Source organism: Mus caroli, unplaced genomic scaffold, assembly GCF_978045245.1.
Source record: "Mus caroli unplaced genomic scaffold, Mus_caroli_1 scaffold_4, whole genome shotgun sequence".
Taxonomy (NCBI): Eukaryota; Metazoa; Chordata; class Mammalia; order Rodentia; family Muridae; genus Mus; species Mus caroli.
The window spans coordinates 93,974,140-93,988,628 of record NW_028227259.1 but is presented as its reverse complement, the minus strand read 5'-3'; the positions used below and the strand labels follow the sequence as shown (position 1 = coordinate 93,988,628).

The 14,489-nt window shown below is 41.6% G+C and overlaps 1 protein-coding gene across 4 annotated transcripts in view; it reads left to right on the top strand.

The window, feature by feature from the left end:
* Positions 1-14,489, top strand: part of Ankrd17 (ankyrin repeat domain 17) — a 144,197-nt gene that overhangs the window by 119,223 nt on the left and 10,485 nt on the right. For all 4 annotated transcript variants that reach the window (XM_085836846.1, XM_085836845.1, XM_085836844.1 and 1 more), the window contains 3 exons: positions 390-545; positions 3,023-3,172; positions 9,327-10,957. In XM_085836846.1, coding sequence (XP_085692972.1) covers positions 390-545; positions 3,023-3,172; positions 9,327-10,957 — 1,937 coding nt within the window. The remainder of the gene's footprint in view (positions 1-389; positions 546-3,022; positions 3,173-9,326; positions 10,958-14,489) is intronic.

The following is a 14,489-nucleotide window of genomic DNA, read 5'->3' as shown; positions in this document are numbered from 1 at the left end:
ACTAAGATGTTGTTTAGATTTTATGCTGAGAAAATAAATAATTTTCACTATGTAATTTTTTGTGATTGTTAAACTTAGCTTATGAAAAACATGGATAGTGAAGTTGGGCATGGGTCATGCCTTTAGTCTCAGCGTTTGGGAGGCTGAAGCAAGAGTTCAAAGGTTCAAAGCCAGTTTGGGCTACATGTTGACTTCAACATTCTTTTAGTGTCTCAACTTAAATACCAATTGATGTTAAAGAAATTAGAAGAAAGTCGTTAACAAAATAAGACATATTAGCATTCATATTACTCATTTCTGCAACTGGTTTCATGGCCTTAATTGGTATTTATAACTACTTTCTTCTACTACCCAATCATTATTAATGTACTTTCCCTCCTTTGTTAAAGATTGTCAGAGACTGTCAATGAAGGGACCAGTAATTCTCTGTCAACTTGTACAAAATCTGGTCCGTCTCCTCTTTCCTCTCCAAATGGGAAGTTAACAGTAGCAAGTCCTAAGCGTGGGCCAAAGAGGGAAGAAGGATGGAAGGAGGTCGTAAGGCGGTGAGTGACTTTTGGCTTATTAGTTAGACTCCTCGAACCGTTCCGAAGGTTACAGACACAATCAGATCCCAAACCTCGATCTGGTCAATAGACAGCCTTTTGCAAAGCTTTGAATCCTGTCTTTCAAACATGAATAAACTCTGGGAAAAGCTGTGCTTCTCAAGAGACTCCTTTTTGTTCGGATTGAACCCAGGACCTCTGCCATGCTAGGTGAACACTTCATGAATATATCTGCAGTCCAGTTTTTGTGTTTTTATTTGAGATGAGGTTTTAAGTTTGGACTAACTTCTGATCTTTCTGTCCTCACCTCGGTGCTTTTCTAGGATAACCACATAGGGCTGTTGAGGCAGGATTTAGCCTCCTAAGTGCTCAAAATAAAAATGACACATTATTGCTTATTCTCTCAAACTCCACCTCCCCACCCCCCACACACATACTTTTTTATTTTTTAATTCAAGGTCTGATTGTGTAGCTCTGGGTAGCTTGGAGCTCTCCTTAGATCGCTCTGTGTCTTAGGGATTTGTTGCTGTGAAGAGACACCATAGCAAGGCAACTCTTACAAAAGCAAACATTTCAATTGGGGCTGGCCATTATCATTGTGGCAATTTTGCAGACAGATATGGTGCTGGAGGAGCCAAGAGTTCTACATCTTGATCCAAAGGCAACCAAGAGGAGACTTTTCTTCTTCATTGAGCAGAGCTTGAACCATGCACAAAGTGTCACTCCATAATTATGGCCAAGCATTCAGCACACGAATCAGTGGGGGCCAAAGCTATCAAAATCACCTCATTCTACCTCCTGAGTTGTGAGATTACTACCATGTTCAGCTAGACTATGACTTTATGAAGTGTTCTTTAAGCTACTGTTAGGAACTTACGTAGGCCTTTTTATTTTTCAGCAATGGTGAGAAAAAAAAAAACCAAGGGCCTCCCGGTGCTAGGGAAGTGCTCTACCACTGAACAATCTCCCCAGCTTATATATCAGTTTGAAGATAAATGTGCCAAGCCAGGTAGCACTTGGGAAATGGAAGCACTGGAGGATCAGTAGTTTAATGTTATCCTCAGCTACATAGTGAGTTTGAGTGTTGTTCACAACATACAAGTAAAATTGTAATTTTATGGGTACCTGCTTTCAATTGCTAACACCCATATGGGACAGCTCACAATTGCCTGTGTAACCATAGCTTAAGGACATTAGACATCCTTTTCTGGCCTCTACAAGCACCTGCCCATACATGATATGCAGTCAGTCATATAGACACACATAAAGTGAACCATTTCTTCCAAGTTGTCCTGTGAGTTTCATAGGACACATGGTTGTCCTGCAATACAATGTAAAAAAAAGTCATTGTAATTTTGCAAAGCCATGCATGATAATCTATGCCGATAGTCTAAGAACTGGAGAGTTGGAGACGAGCTTGTTTGACTTGGAAGCCAAGCTAGGCTACAGTCTTTCTTACACAGCCCACACAGGTGGTACCCACTGATTAACACTGCTCTTCCTGCTACCAACTTCCAGCTTTTGGAGGATTAATTTAGGTGGGTTTTTTTCGTTTAATTTCTAGTAGGCTTTTTGTCCCCCTCATGTGAGTTCAATGAATTATATATCAGATAAAACACCAGAAATAATTAAGTCAAACATAGAAGTGCCTACAAAATGCCTTTCTTGGACTTTAGGCTAAACTAGATCCTTTAACCATCCCTATTGATTTGTATCACAAGAATTTGCAGTACATAGCTACCTAGTATATGCTTCAGGGATGTAATAGGATGATAGTTAAGAAAGCAGCAAGGCCGGGCGTGGTGGCGCACGCCTTTAGTCCCAGCACTCGGGAGGCAGAGGCAGGCGGATTTCTGAGTTCGAGGCCAGCCTGGTCTACAAAGTGAGTGCCAGGACAGCCAGGGCTACACAGAGAAACCCTGTCTCGAAAAACCAAAAAAAAAAAAAAAAAAGAAAGCAGCAAGATGTGAAATGCTAGGCTAAGACAGGGTCTCACTGTGTAGACCAGGCTAGCCTAGAAATCAAAGACCCATCTGCCTCTGCCTCCAGATTATTGGGATTAAAGGAACCTTTTAATTAATCCCAATATCTAGCCACAGCATAATAAAAAAGTACATTTAGTCTAACTTCCAAAGTCACCATAGTCTATAGCAGTCTCAACAAAAGGTTTGTTTATCTGGATTAAGAATAAATAAAAAGCTGGTGTGTGGTGGCTTACACCTTTAATCCTAACATTGGAGGCAGGCCAGTATCTACTTTTCTATCCACCCAAAGATACATACTGAGATCCTGTATTTACCCAGTATTTAAAATCAAAAGAATAAATACAAGCTTATTTAGCAGGTCAATTCTCCATGTATAGTAATAATTAACAAAAAAAAAAAAAACCCTTAATAGTAAAACTTTATTATTTTCATTATAACCACTAATGTTTTATACTAATTTACTAATTTATTGTTGATTGAACTTTTAAACAGGTCAAAAAAAGTATCTGTTCCATCAACGGTGATATCCAGAGTTATTGGACGAGGTGGCTGTAATATCAATGCTATCCGGGAATGTACTGGTGCACACATAGATATTGACAAGCAAAAAGACAAGACTGGAGACCGGATAATAACTATAAGGTAACGCTTTGGTTTTGTGTTTTCTTTGTGTTTCATTGTACTGTAACTCAACAGAATAAGAACCATTTGAGTAGGGGAGTGCGTGTGTATCTGTGTGTGTGTGTTGCACAAGTCATTGTATGTACACTCACACTGCCAGAGAAGAATTCCCCCTCTTGTGGTATCTCACTGTCTTGCTCCCTTGAAATAATATCCCCTCAGTGAACCTGAAGCTTGATGTTGACGCAATACTGACTGGCCGGAGTTGCCAGGATCTTCATCCATGAAGATCCATCCGCATTAGTTATAGTCATTTTCACGTGGGCTATATACACTCAGCTCTTAGATGGGTGTTGAGGATTTGAACTCATGTCCTTATACTTTGTGCAGGAAGCACTCTTATCCACTAAGACACTTAGTTAGGGTTTTCCTATGTGAACAGACACCATGACAAGGCAACTCTTATAAAGACAACATCTAATTGGGGCTGACTTACAGATTTAGAGGTTCAGTCCATTATCAACAAGGTGGGAGCATGGTAGCATCCAGGAACGTATGGTGCAGGCAGAGCTGAGTTCTGCATCTTCATCTGAAGGCTGGTAGCAGAATGCTGGCTTCAAGGCAGCTAGGATGAGGGTATTAAAGCCCACTCCCACAGGAACACACCAATTTATTTTTTTTTCTTTTTTTTTTTTTTTTGATATTTCAAGACAGGGTTTCTTTGTACGTATAACCCTGGCTGTCCTGAAACTCACTCTGTAGACCAGGCTGGCCTCGAACTCAGAAATCTGCCTGCTTCTGCCTCCTGAGTGCTGGGATTAAAGGTGTGTGCCACCACGCGCGGCGGAACACACCAATTTCAACAAGGCCATACCTCCAAATAATGCCATTCCCTGGGCCAAGCACATACAAACTATCACATTCCATTCCCTGGTCCCCATAGACTTATTCAGACACATGAATCTATGGGGGGCTATACCTAGCCACAGCATAATAAGAAATTACAAAAGTCTCTTCTGAGATCCATCCAATTGCTTAACTGTAATACACAAATCAAGACAGGAAAACAGCTGGGCATACTCCAGACGCTCTGCATCTCTATGTCTGATGTCAAAGTGGTCTTCAGATCTCCAGCTCCTTTCTCTTTTCCTGGACTGGTTCCACACCCTGTTAGAAGCATGTCTTGAGAGATATCTTATGGCTCTGACATCTCAAACATTTTGGGATCTCCAAGTATCACAGCTTCTTGTTTCAATATCTGGGATCCACACATGATCTTCTGGGCTCCTCCAAAGGGCTGGCATCTCTTTCTCTTTCTCTGTAGCACTCCAACCTCCAGCTGATCCACTCCACTGTTGCTGCTGTTCTTGATGATCATCCTGTGGTATTGGCATCTCCAATAAGCTGGGGTCTCCCACTACAACTAGGCTTCACCAGAAGCCTCTCACAGGCTCTCCTTTTAGTGTCTAACCTCAACTCTTTTGCATGACCCCTTCAGTCCTGGGCCAAACTGCATTTAGGGCTGCACCTTCACCAATGGCCTTCCATGGACTCTCTCAGTGCCAGGCCTCAGCTGCTCATCATGACCCCTTCATGCCTTCAAAACCAGTACCACCTGGGTGACTCTTACACATTACCAAAAGACAGCTGCAGCAGGGGAAAGTACCTCGACAATCTCTGGAACGCAACTTCTTTGTGCTCTCAGAAAACACTTCCCAGAAGATTTCACTTTAGTGGTGCTGGTCTCTTAATCACCACTATTCTATTGTTTGTTTGTTTATTGGTTTTTCCAGGGTTTCTCTGTGTAGCCCTTATTGTCCTGGAACTCACTCTGTAGACCAGGCTGGCTTTGAACTCAGAAATCTGCCTGCCTCTGCCTCCCAAGTGCTGGGATTAAAGGTGTGTGCCACCCAGCTAATTTATTTTTTTTTTAAAGATTTATTTATTTATTATATGTAAGTACACTGTAGCTGTCTTCAGACACTCCAGAAGAGGGCGCCAGATCTCGTTACGGATGGTTGTGAGCCACCATGTGGTTGTGGGATTTGAACTCTGAACCTTCGGAAGAGCAGTCGGGTGCTCTTACTCACTGAGCCATCTCACCAGCCCCTAATTTATTTTTTTTAATTCAAGTTTTTTAAGATTTATTTGTTATAAATACACCATGCTGCCTGCATGTATATCTGCAGTACAAAAGAGGGCACCAGGTCTTATTACAGATAGTTTTGAACCACCATGTGGTTGCTGGGAATTGAACTCAGAGCCTCTGGAAGAGAAGCCAGTGCTCTTAACCTCTGAGCCATCTCTCCAGCCCTCTCACCACTAATTTCTTATCTCCAACTAACCAGCATCATTTAACCCAGTAATCCCTTCTATTCTGGACTCTTAAAGCCAGAGCCAAATAACCAAAGTTGCTGAGTTCCGCTTTTTGCTGGGGCTGGAACATGGCCCACTCTTGTTCTATTACATTTTCACCAGCTTTCTGTTTCCCAACTCCTTCATTGCCTAAGCTTGGCAGTCCTGGAACTTGCTCTGTAGACTGACTTTGAACTCAGAGAACTGACTTTGAACTCATAGATCTGTATGCCTCTCTCCTAAAACACTGGGATTAAAGGTGTGGCCCACCAAGCCAGGATTTAAATTTTTGTTCACCTAGAACTTGCTCTGTTTTAGGTGGACCTTGAACTCCGATCTCCTTGTCTTCCTCTTCTGGCAGTAAAGGTGTGTACTACCACGCCTGGACCTAAACTTAGCTGGGTGGATTTTGCTCCAAGGTCACTCACTACTCCCTTAATTCATTTACTATCTGTGAACACAGGATTCAGCTCCATTTTACTTCTGGGTGCCCCTTTAATATTCCAACCATAATTTTATATTTGTCCTTTCTCAGCTTGTTCTTTTAATTGAAATGTTTTTTATAAGAGTGAACTTTAGTAACCACACAACAGAAATTACCCCGGGCTGTTTTGAGACTTCCTTTTTCAAAGGAATCTAAATCTCTTTACCTTGGCCTCAGGCAGACTCCTAGGACAATGCAAAAAGAGCAGTCACATTCACCAAAATACCACAAAACAGTCTCTAGGCCACATAGGAAAGTCTCCACTAAAACCTCTCGGGTCAGATGAACACAGTTCAAACCACTCTCAGCAACAAAATCTTCCAAGACCCACTTAAAGCATTCCAGTGCTTTCCAAATCCAAAGTCCCAAAATCCACATTCTTCCAAACAAAAAGATGGTCAGGCCAATCACAGCAATACCCCAGTCCCTGGTACCAACTTCTGTCTTCGTGTTTTACTGCTGTGAGCAGACACCATTACCAAGGCAACTCTTATAAGAACAACATCTAACTGGCTTACAGGTTCAGAGATCCATTCAGTCCATTATCATCATGGCGGGAACATGGTGGCATCCAGGGAGGCATTTGCAGGCATTGCTGAGAGTCCCGTTTCTTTATCTGAAGGCTGCTAGCAGAATACTGGCTTCTAGGCAGCTAGGTGAGGGTCATAGCCTACACCCACAGTGACACACCTACTCCAATCAGGCCACACCTCCAAATAAAGCCACTCCCTGGGCCAAGCATAGACACACTGGCATCTCCTCAGCCTTTATGTATTTAAAAGATTATAATTTTAGAAGAGTTGTAATACAGGTATTTAATCTCAGCAGAGGCAGGCTGACAGACCTCTGAGTTTAAGACTAGCCTGGTCTTTATAATGATTTCCAGGACAGCCAGAGCTCTGTAGGGAGATCCCCCACATACACATCCCATCCCCCAAAGTATGAGTCTTTGGGAATATTATTCTCAGGATTTTTTCTAATGAATACATTCTTATGATGTGTTTTAAGTAATGTTATAAAAATTTGAGATAATTAAAAGTTTGTCTAGATTCTTGTAATAAATTTCTTACACATTTTAAAGCAGGGAGTTATTTTCTCTCAATTACTTTATAGATTTTGTTGTAAAATGATATCCTTAGAATTTGAACTTACTAATGTAACGTAATCAGTAGTGGCAGTGTAAATATTTAACCTGAAAACTCAACAAGTGTGTCTGCTGAAATACTCTCTAAGAATAAAGATGACAGCTTATGACATTATAAGGGTGCAAAGGCTGTACTTAAAATAGCTATAGTATAAGTACATTTTGAAAAGCGGGTTCTCAGGGTAGAGTAGGTGGAGAGATGGCCCAGTAGCTAAAAACACTGCTCTTCCAGAAAACTAGGGTTCGATTCCCCGCACCCACATGGCAGCTCACAACTGTCTATAACTCCAGTTCCAGGGTATCCAGACATGCAGGCAAAACACCAATGCCCATAAAATAAAAAGTAATAAATTATTAAAAAGAGAGAGAGAGGGCTGGTGAGATGGCTCAGTGGGTAAGAGCACCCGACTGCTCTTCCGAAGGTCCAGAGTTCGAATCCCAGCAACCACATGGTGGCTCACAACCATCCGTAACGAGATCTGGCGCCCTCTTCTGGAGTGTCTGAAGACAGCTACAGTGTACTTACATATAATAAATAAATAAATCTTAAAAAAAAAAAAATTCAGTTCTCTTTAAAAAAAAAAAAAAAAAAGAGAGAGAGAAAGCCTGTAATACCAGCACTCGGGAGGCAGAGGCAGGCGGATTTCTGAGTTCGAGGCCAGCCTGGTCTACAAAGTGAGTTCCAGGATAGCCAGGGCTATACAGAGAAACCCTGTCTCGAAAAACAAAAAACAAAACCAAAAATTAAAAAAAAAAAAAAAAAGAGAGAGAGAGAAAGAAAAGAAAAGAGGGAAAAGTGGGTTCTCAACTGAGGTGTATACTAGGACTTCCAGGGTTTTTTTCTTTCAAGTAAGGAGACATTTAATCCATTTCATTTTCACCTTTTCCTCTGCTAGAATAACTTGCAGAATCCAGAGGAAAGGCAAGTAAATATCCTTTCTGGGCCATTTGTTCTTGAGGTTTCCATATGCAAGCTTAAATCAGGCATTTTCTAAAGAGCCAACATTCTAGTTTGCTGGCATTGTTAGAATTCCTCACTTGTTTTGAGAGCTTGTCCTCCAAGGGATTGTGATGCTGTTCATAGAGAAGCCATTTAGGCAGTAAACTTATCTCAGATACTAAAATTAAAGATCAAATCCTCTTCCCTTGCTTAGTTGTAAACTTTCCATGTTCACTTGAACATTGGTGTTTTGTTTTTTTGATTTTACAGTGTTAAAAATTGAATGTAAATTCTCACCAATGAGCTACAATTCCAACTTTTTTTTTTTTTTTTTGGTTTTTCGAGACCGGGTTTCTCTGTGTAGCCCTGGTTGTCCTGGAACTCACTCTGTAGACCAGGCTGACCTCGAACTCAGAAATCCGCCTGCCTCTGCCTCCAGAGTGCTGGGATTAAAGTGTGCACCACCACTGCCCAGCCAATTCCAACTTTTTAATAAGATTGTTTTAGCCAGGACTGCACAGAGAAACCCGGTCTCGAAAAACCAAAAAAAAAAAAAAAAGATTGTTTTAAATATTCATCACCCTTTTTGAGCAGGCTTTCTATATAACTCTATACTAGGCTATGTCCTAAGTGTTAAGATAAAAGTCTTGCACTAACACTCTAGGCTTACCTTCTTTTCCCCTTTTTCTTTTAAGGCCTGCTCTCAGTAAGTAACTCAGGCTGGCCTGGAACTCACAGATCATTCTTCTGCTGGTACTATTGGCATTGAGTACCAGTTCTAGTTATTGACCACATATTTAACTTCAAAATATTATATATTATTTTAGGCCACACAAGCTTTTATGTATAATCTGTTTCCTAATGATAAATCATGTTGCAATAGGAGAAACAACATTTCAGTCTAAGGAAACAATGGGAAGATGTTTTTTTCTTTAAAAATAAAATAGAGTCTGGGACAGTGGCTTAGGAGTTAAGAGCACTTACTGCTCTTATAGAAGGCGTGGTTTCCAACAGTTACTTGGTGGCTTACAACTATCTAAACAGTTATACATGTGGACATAATCTTTTTTTTTAAGTCACTTAAGATGTGTGTGTGTGTGTGTGTGTGTTTGTTTGGTTTACATGTTTAATGTGTGTTTACACATGCATCCATGTAAATGTCTACATGAGAATGATAGACTCTATTACTAGAAAGTAGTGAAATTAAGGCTAATTTGGGGGCCATTTTTTTTATCTGTTGATCAACATGCAGGGGTGGCACTGAATCAACAAGACAAGCAACTCAGTTGATCAATGCTTTGATCAAGGATCCAGACAAAGAAATTGATGAACTTATTCCAAAGAATCGTTTGAAAAGCTCCACAGCAAATTCCAAAATCGGGTCCTCAGCACCTACCACCACTGCTGCTAACAGTTCCTTAATGGGGATCAAAATGACAACTGTAGCTCTGTCGTCGACATCTCAGACTGCCACTGCACTCACCGTTCCTGCCATCTCTTCTGCATCCACTCACAAAACCATTAAGAACCCTGTGAATAATGTGAGGCCTGGGTTTCCAGTTTCTCTTCCATTAGCATATCCTCCTCCACAGTTTGCACATGCTTTGCTTGCTGCTCAGACTTTCCAGCAGATCCGTCCACCACGGTTGCCCATGACCCACTTTGGAGGTACTTTCCCACCAGCTCAATCCACTTGGGGTCCTTTTCCTGTCAGGCCTTTGAGCCCTGCCAGAGCTACTAACTCGCCTAAGCCTCACATGGTGCCTCGCCATAGCAATCAGAATAGCAGTGGTTCTCAGGTGAATTCAGCAGGTTCTTTAACTTCAAGTCCAACAACTACAACCAGTTCATCAGCTTCAGCGGTGCCTGGTACAACTTCAAATGGCAGTCCAGGTTCTCCTTCAGTCAGAAGGCAGCTTTTTGTCACAGTTGTGAAGACATCCAATGCCACAACCACAACAGTCACAACTACAGCAAGCAACAACAGCACCGCACCCACAAACGCCACATATCCTATGCCTACTGCCAAAGAACACTATCCAGTATCATCCCCATCTTCCCCATCACCACCAGCCCAGTCAGGAGGGGTTTCTAGAAACAGCCCTTTGGATTGTGGATCAGCATCCCCAAATAAAGGGGCATCTGCTTCCGAACAGGAAGCAAGCAGTCCACCAGTAGTAGAACCTGCAAACAGCAGACCCCCACACAGCAGCAGTTCTTCTGGGAGCTCATCAGGTCATTCCACTCAGCAGCAGCCTCCGGGATCTGTTCCTCAGGAGCCAAGACCCCCTCTTCAGCAGTCTCAGGTTCCTTCCCCGGATGTGAGAATGACTGTTCCTCCTACAGCAACAAGTTCTGCTCCAGTGGCGGTGCCTTCTACTGCGCCTGTGACGTACCCTATGCCTCAGACACAAATGGGATGCTCCCAGCCTCCTAAAATGGAAGCCCCTGCTATTAGACCACCCTCTCATGCCACAGCTGCCCCTCACAAGACTCCAGCTCCAGTGCAGAGTTCATCTGCTTCAGTCCTCAATGTCAATCACATTAAAAGACCTCATAGTGTCCCCTCCTCTGTCCAGCTACCTTCGACCTTAAGTACACAAAGTGCTTGTCAGAATTCAGTACATCCAGCAAATAAGCCTGTTGCTCCCAACTTCAGTGCCCCATTACCATTTGGGCCCTTTAGCACATTGTTTGAAAACAACCCTACTAATGCTCATGCCTTCTGGGGAGGACCTGTTGTTTCATCTCAGTCAACACCAGAATCTATGCTGTCAGGAAAATCCTCGTATTTGCCAAATTCAGATCCTTTACATCAGTCTGATACTTCCAAAGCACCAGGTTTTAGGCCACCATTACAGAGACCTGCTCCAAGTCCCTCAGGTAAGTGTGTATTTATTTGTTTGACATTATGTGGTTACTACTTGACATAGATGATACAGAAATTTTGGGCTACTTTATGATGTCCTTGCTCTGTGTGTAGGCTACCTGTATAGAGAAGAGTTTTTGTTGTGCACTGCTGTTGTTTCTGAGACAGGGTCTCACTATGTGTAGCCCTGGCTGGCCTGGAAATCACAACTGTAGAGGAGCCTGGCCTTGACTTCAAGGTGTTTGCTGTGGTGCCCAGCCTTAGAGAGTTTTGTTGTATTTTTGTGGTGATAGAGGTTGAACCCATTTGGTTTATGCATGCTGGATGAGCACTTTATTTTATAATCAGTGAGGTAGACCCCAAGTGTGAGAGGGTTGTAGTCCCTTAATACACTGTTGTATCATGTGCATTTGTTTAGTGTAGTGCTTTTACTTTAAAGTCTTTTCAAAGCTAATAGTAACTTTTATCTCGAATTTACCTTATAAAGTTAATAGGTCTCATTTCTTCTCATCCTACCCCTGCTTTGAAAAAGAAGTTTGTATTTGTGGGGAGGGGTGTGGTTAAGGGATGTTTTGAGGAATGGAACCAAGATGAGAGGCTAAAGAAGAGTAGCCCTTTAGCACAATGTTTGAAAACCCTACTAATATTCATACCTCTGTTGGTTCATCTCAGTCAACACCAGAATCTATGCTGTCAGGAAAATCCTCATATTTGCCAAATTCAGATCCTTTCCATCAGTCTGATAACTTCCAAAGCACCAGGTTTTAGGCCACCATTACAGAGGCCCACACCAAGTCCAAGTTATAAACTATAACTTGGAAAAAGCAAGGGAAGGCCATGGTGATGCATGCCTGCAGTCCCAACATGTGGAAAGGAGTTGGTAGGACGACCAGAAGTGTTAACATACCGATTGTGATTAGGGCTACAGGAGATCCTGTCTCAGAAGGAAGGAAAACAAAGGTTTTACATTAATAAAGAGATGCTGGCAATTTTATTAAATTGGAGTTCATTTCCATTTGTCTTTGTTTTAATATGAGAAAGATGTCCAGCTACACCTTCTAATGTGCTAGCCATTTGCTACTTCTTTCATTTCTATTTAACAATGAAAATTGACCAGGTACAGCAGTGAATACCTTTAATCCCAGCCTTGGAAGGCAGAGGAAGGCAGAGTTCCAGGCCAGCCAGGACTGCATAGTAGGTATTACCCTGTCTAAAAATAACACTTTCATCTTCTTAGTCAAGTTGTAAGTACTGTGGACTATACTGGCTGCCATTTGGATAGAAAAATTATGGAGCATTACTATTTTAAGGGAAGTTCTTTTTGACAGCACTAGTATTTACAGAGGATCTAAAGAGTTTTTAATTCTATTATGCTTTTTTAAGTTCACTTTTTTAGATTCATAAAGGGGAAATTGTAGTTTCTCGTGTAAATATCTTAGATGACTATGGGATGTATACTCAAGAAATAATTAGTATTTGGCAATTGGGTTTTTTGTTGTTGTAGTTGTTGTTTTGTGTTTTTTGTTTTGTTCGTTTGTTTTTTTCCTGAGACAGGGTTTCTCCGTGTAGTCCTGGCTGTCCTGGAACTTACTCTGTAGACCAGGCTGGCCTTGAACTCAGAAATCCACCTGTCTCTGCCTCCAAGTGCTGGGATTATAGGCATGCGCCACCACCGCCTGGCTTCAGATTTTACAGTATTTAGATAGCTGCTTTTCTTGTTTTAGGATCCAGTATAGGGTGCCAGGTTACATTTAGAACTATTGTGCTTTTGAAAGAGCGTATTAGTGCATACTTTTGTATTTCTAGTGTTTTGGGTTCAGTGTATTTCTTGACTATATGTTGAAATCATTTCTTTCCTGAGAGACTCTGTTGTTGGTTTTTTGAGACAGGGTTTCTCTGCATAGCAATGTCTCTGCTGGAACTCAGTATGTAGGTGGGGCTGGCCTTGATTTAAGAGATCTAACTGCCTCTACCTCGAGTGCTGGGATTAAAAGTCTGTACACAACCACCTGGCAGAGATCCTGTCCCTTTTTGGTTTTTGTTTGTTTGTTTGGTTGGTTGGTTCGGGTTTTTTTGTTGTTGTTTGTTTGTTTCGGTTTTTTGTTTGTTTTTTCAGTTTTTATTAGATATTTTCTTCATTTACATTTCAAATGCTATCCCGAAAGTCCCCTATACTCTCCCCGCCCCTTCCCCAAGCCCTGCTCCCCTCTCCACCCACTCTCACTTCTTGTTCTTGTTTTTGTTTTTGTTTTTTAACTAGTGAAAAACTATTGTGGTCAAATAATGGAGAAAATCTACGTGAGAGATGGACATACTATATAGTCTGTGGTTTACATGATCTGATTCTATTTGTATTCTAAGGAATATTTTGTTTTATTTTGGGGGTTGGATTTTGTTTTCTGAGAGTGCTGGGATTAAAGCCATGTTCCTCCATTACCAGCAGAGTTCTTGATGTGTGTTTCTCAGCCTTCCATGTTCTAGAGTTACAGGTTTTACTGTAGTCACATAGGCTGGGGTAGAGTGATGGGGGATTCCTGTTGTTTTTTATTTGAGGAAGGGCTTTGCTGTGTACCCTGGCTGGCCTGTTGCTAGCTAGTCCAGGCTGACTCTGAAATCTGATGAGTCTTTCCACCCTCTGCCTCTTCAGTGGAAGGATTAAGTGCTTTTACAATGTACAATGTACCCTGACAACTACTGATTTTCCTTCCCTTCTTGTTTCTTTGTTCTTAAGATGGGCTTTTCCTGGTCCACCTGACAAGGGTCTAGCACAGGCAGGTCTTGAACCTGGCTCTACCTTACCAGAGCTGATATTATAGGCCTGTGTCACCACACCATGGGCTCTCTAAGTAAAGTGTTAACATAGCTATCTTTGTTCATTCTCATACTATTTATAGCTTATTTTATACTTAATACATGGACAAAGACTGTGTGACATGCAAATATTCATGAACATACAATTAAAAAAGAATTGTACTGTAAATAAATGTAGTGCATTGCTGCACACAGGTAAGAGCATTGTGAACTTGAGGTCTGCCTAGACTACACATTTTTTATTTTTATTTATTGTGAGACAGATTCTCACTGTGTAGCTTTTGCCACCCAGGAATTCACTATATAGACTAGGCTGGACTCAAAGTCACATCTGCCAGCCTATATCTTTTTCATCACTAGTATGAATGATGCTGTTTCCGGTGTGTGTTGGTTGCATGAATATATGTACACAAATGTTTGCCTGTTGCTCGGGGAAGTTAGAAGACAATTGGATTCCCTGGAGCTGAGGTAGTTGAGCCATCCTGTGGATGCTGGGATCCAATCTCAGGTCCTCTGCAAGAAGAGCAAGTGTTCCTCACTGCTAAGCTGGCTCCAACTCCAGCTCCAAGCCTGTGGCTCTTCTTACATAAACAGATTTTTTAAAGAACAGAATGCAGACTAGTAAATATTGTTCCCTCATTCATATTATCCTTTTGTTCATCTCTTTTCATGAGGGAATGCTTTTGAAAGGGATCTTTCTTTATAGATGTCAAACTTGAATTGTGGCCATTCTCC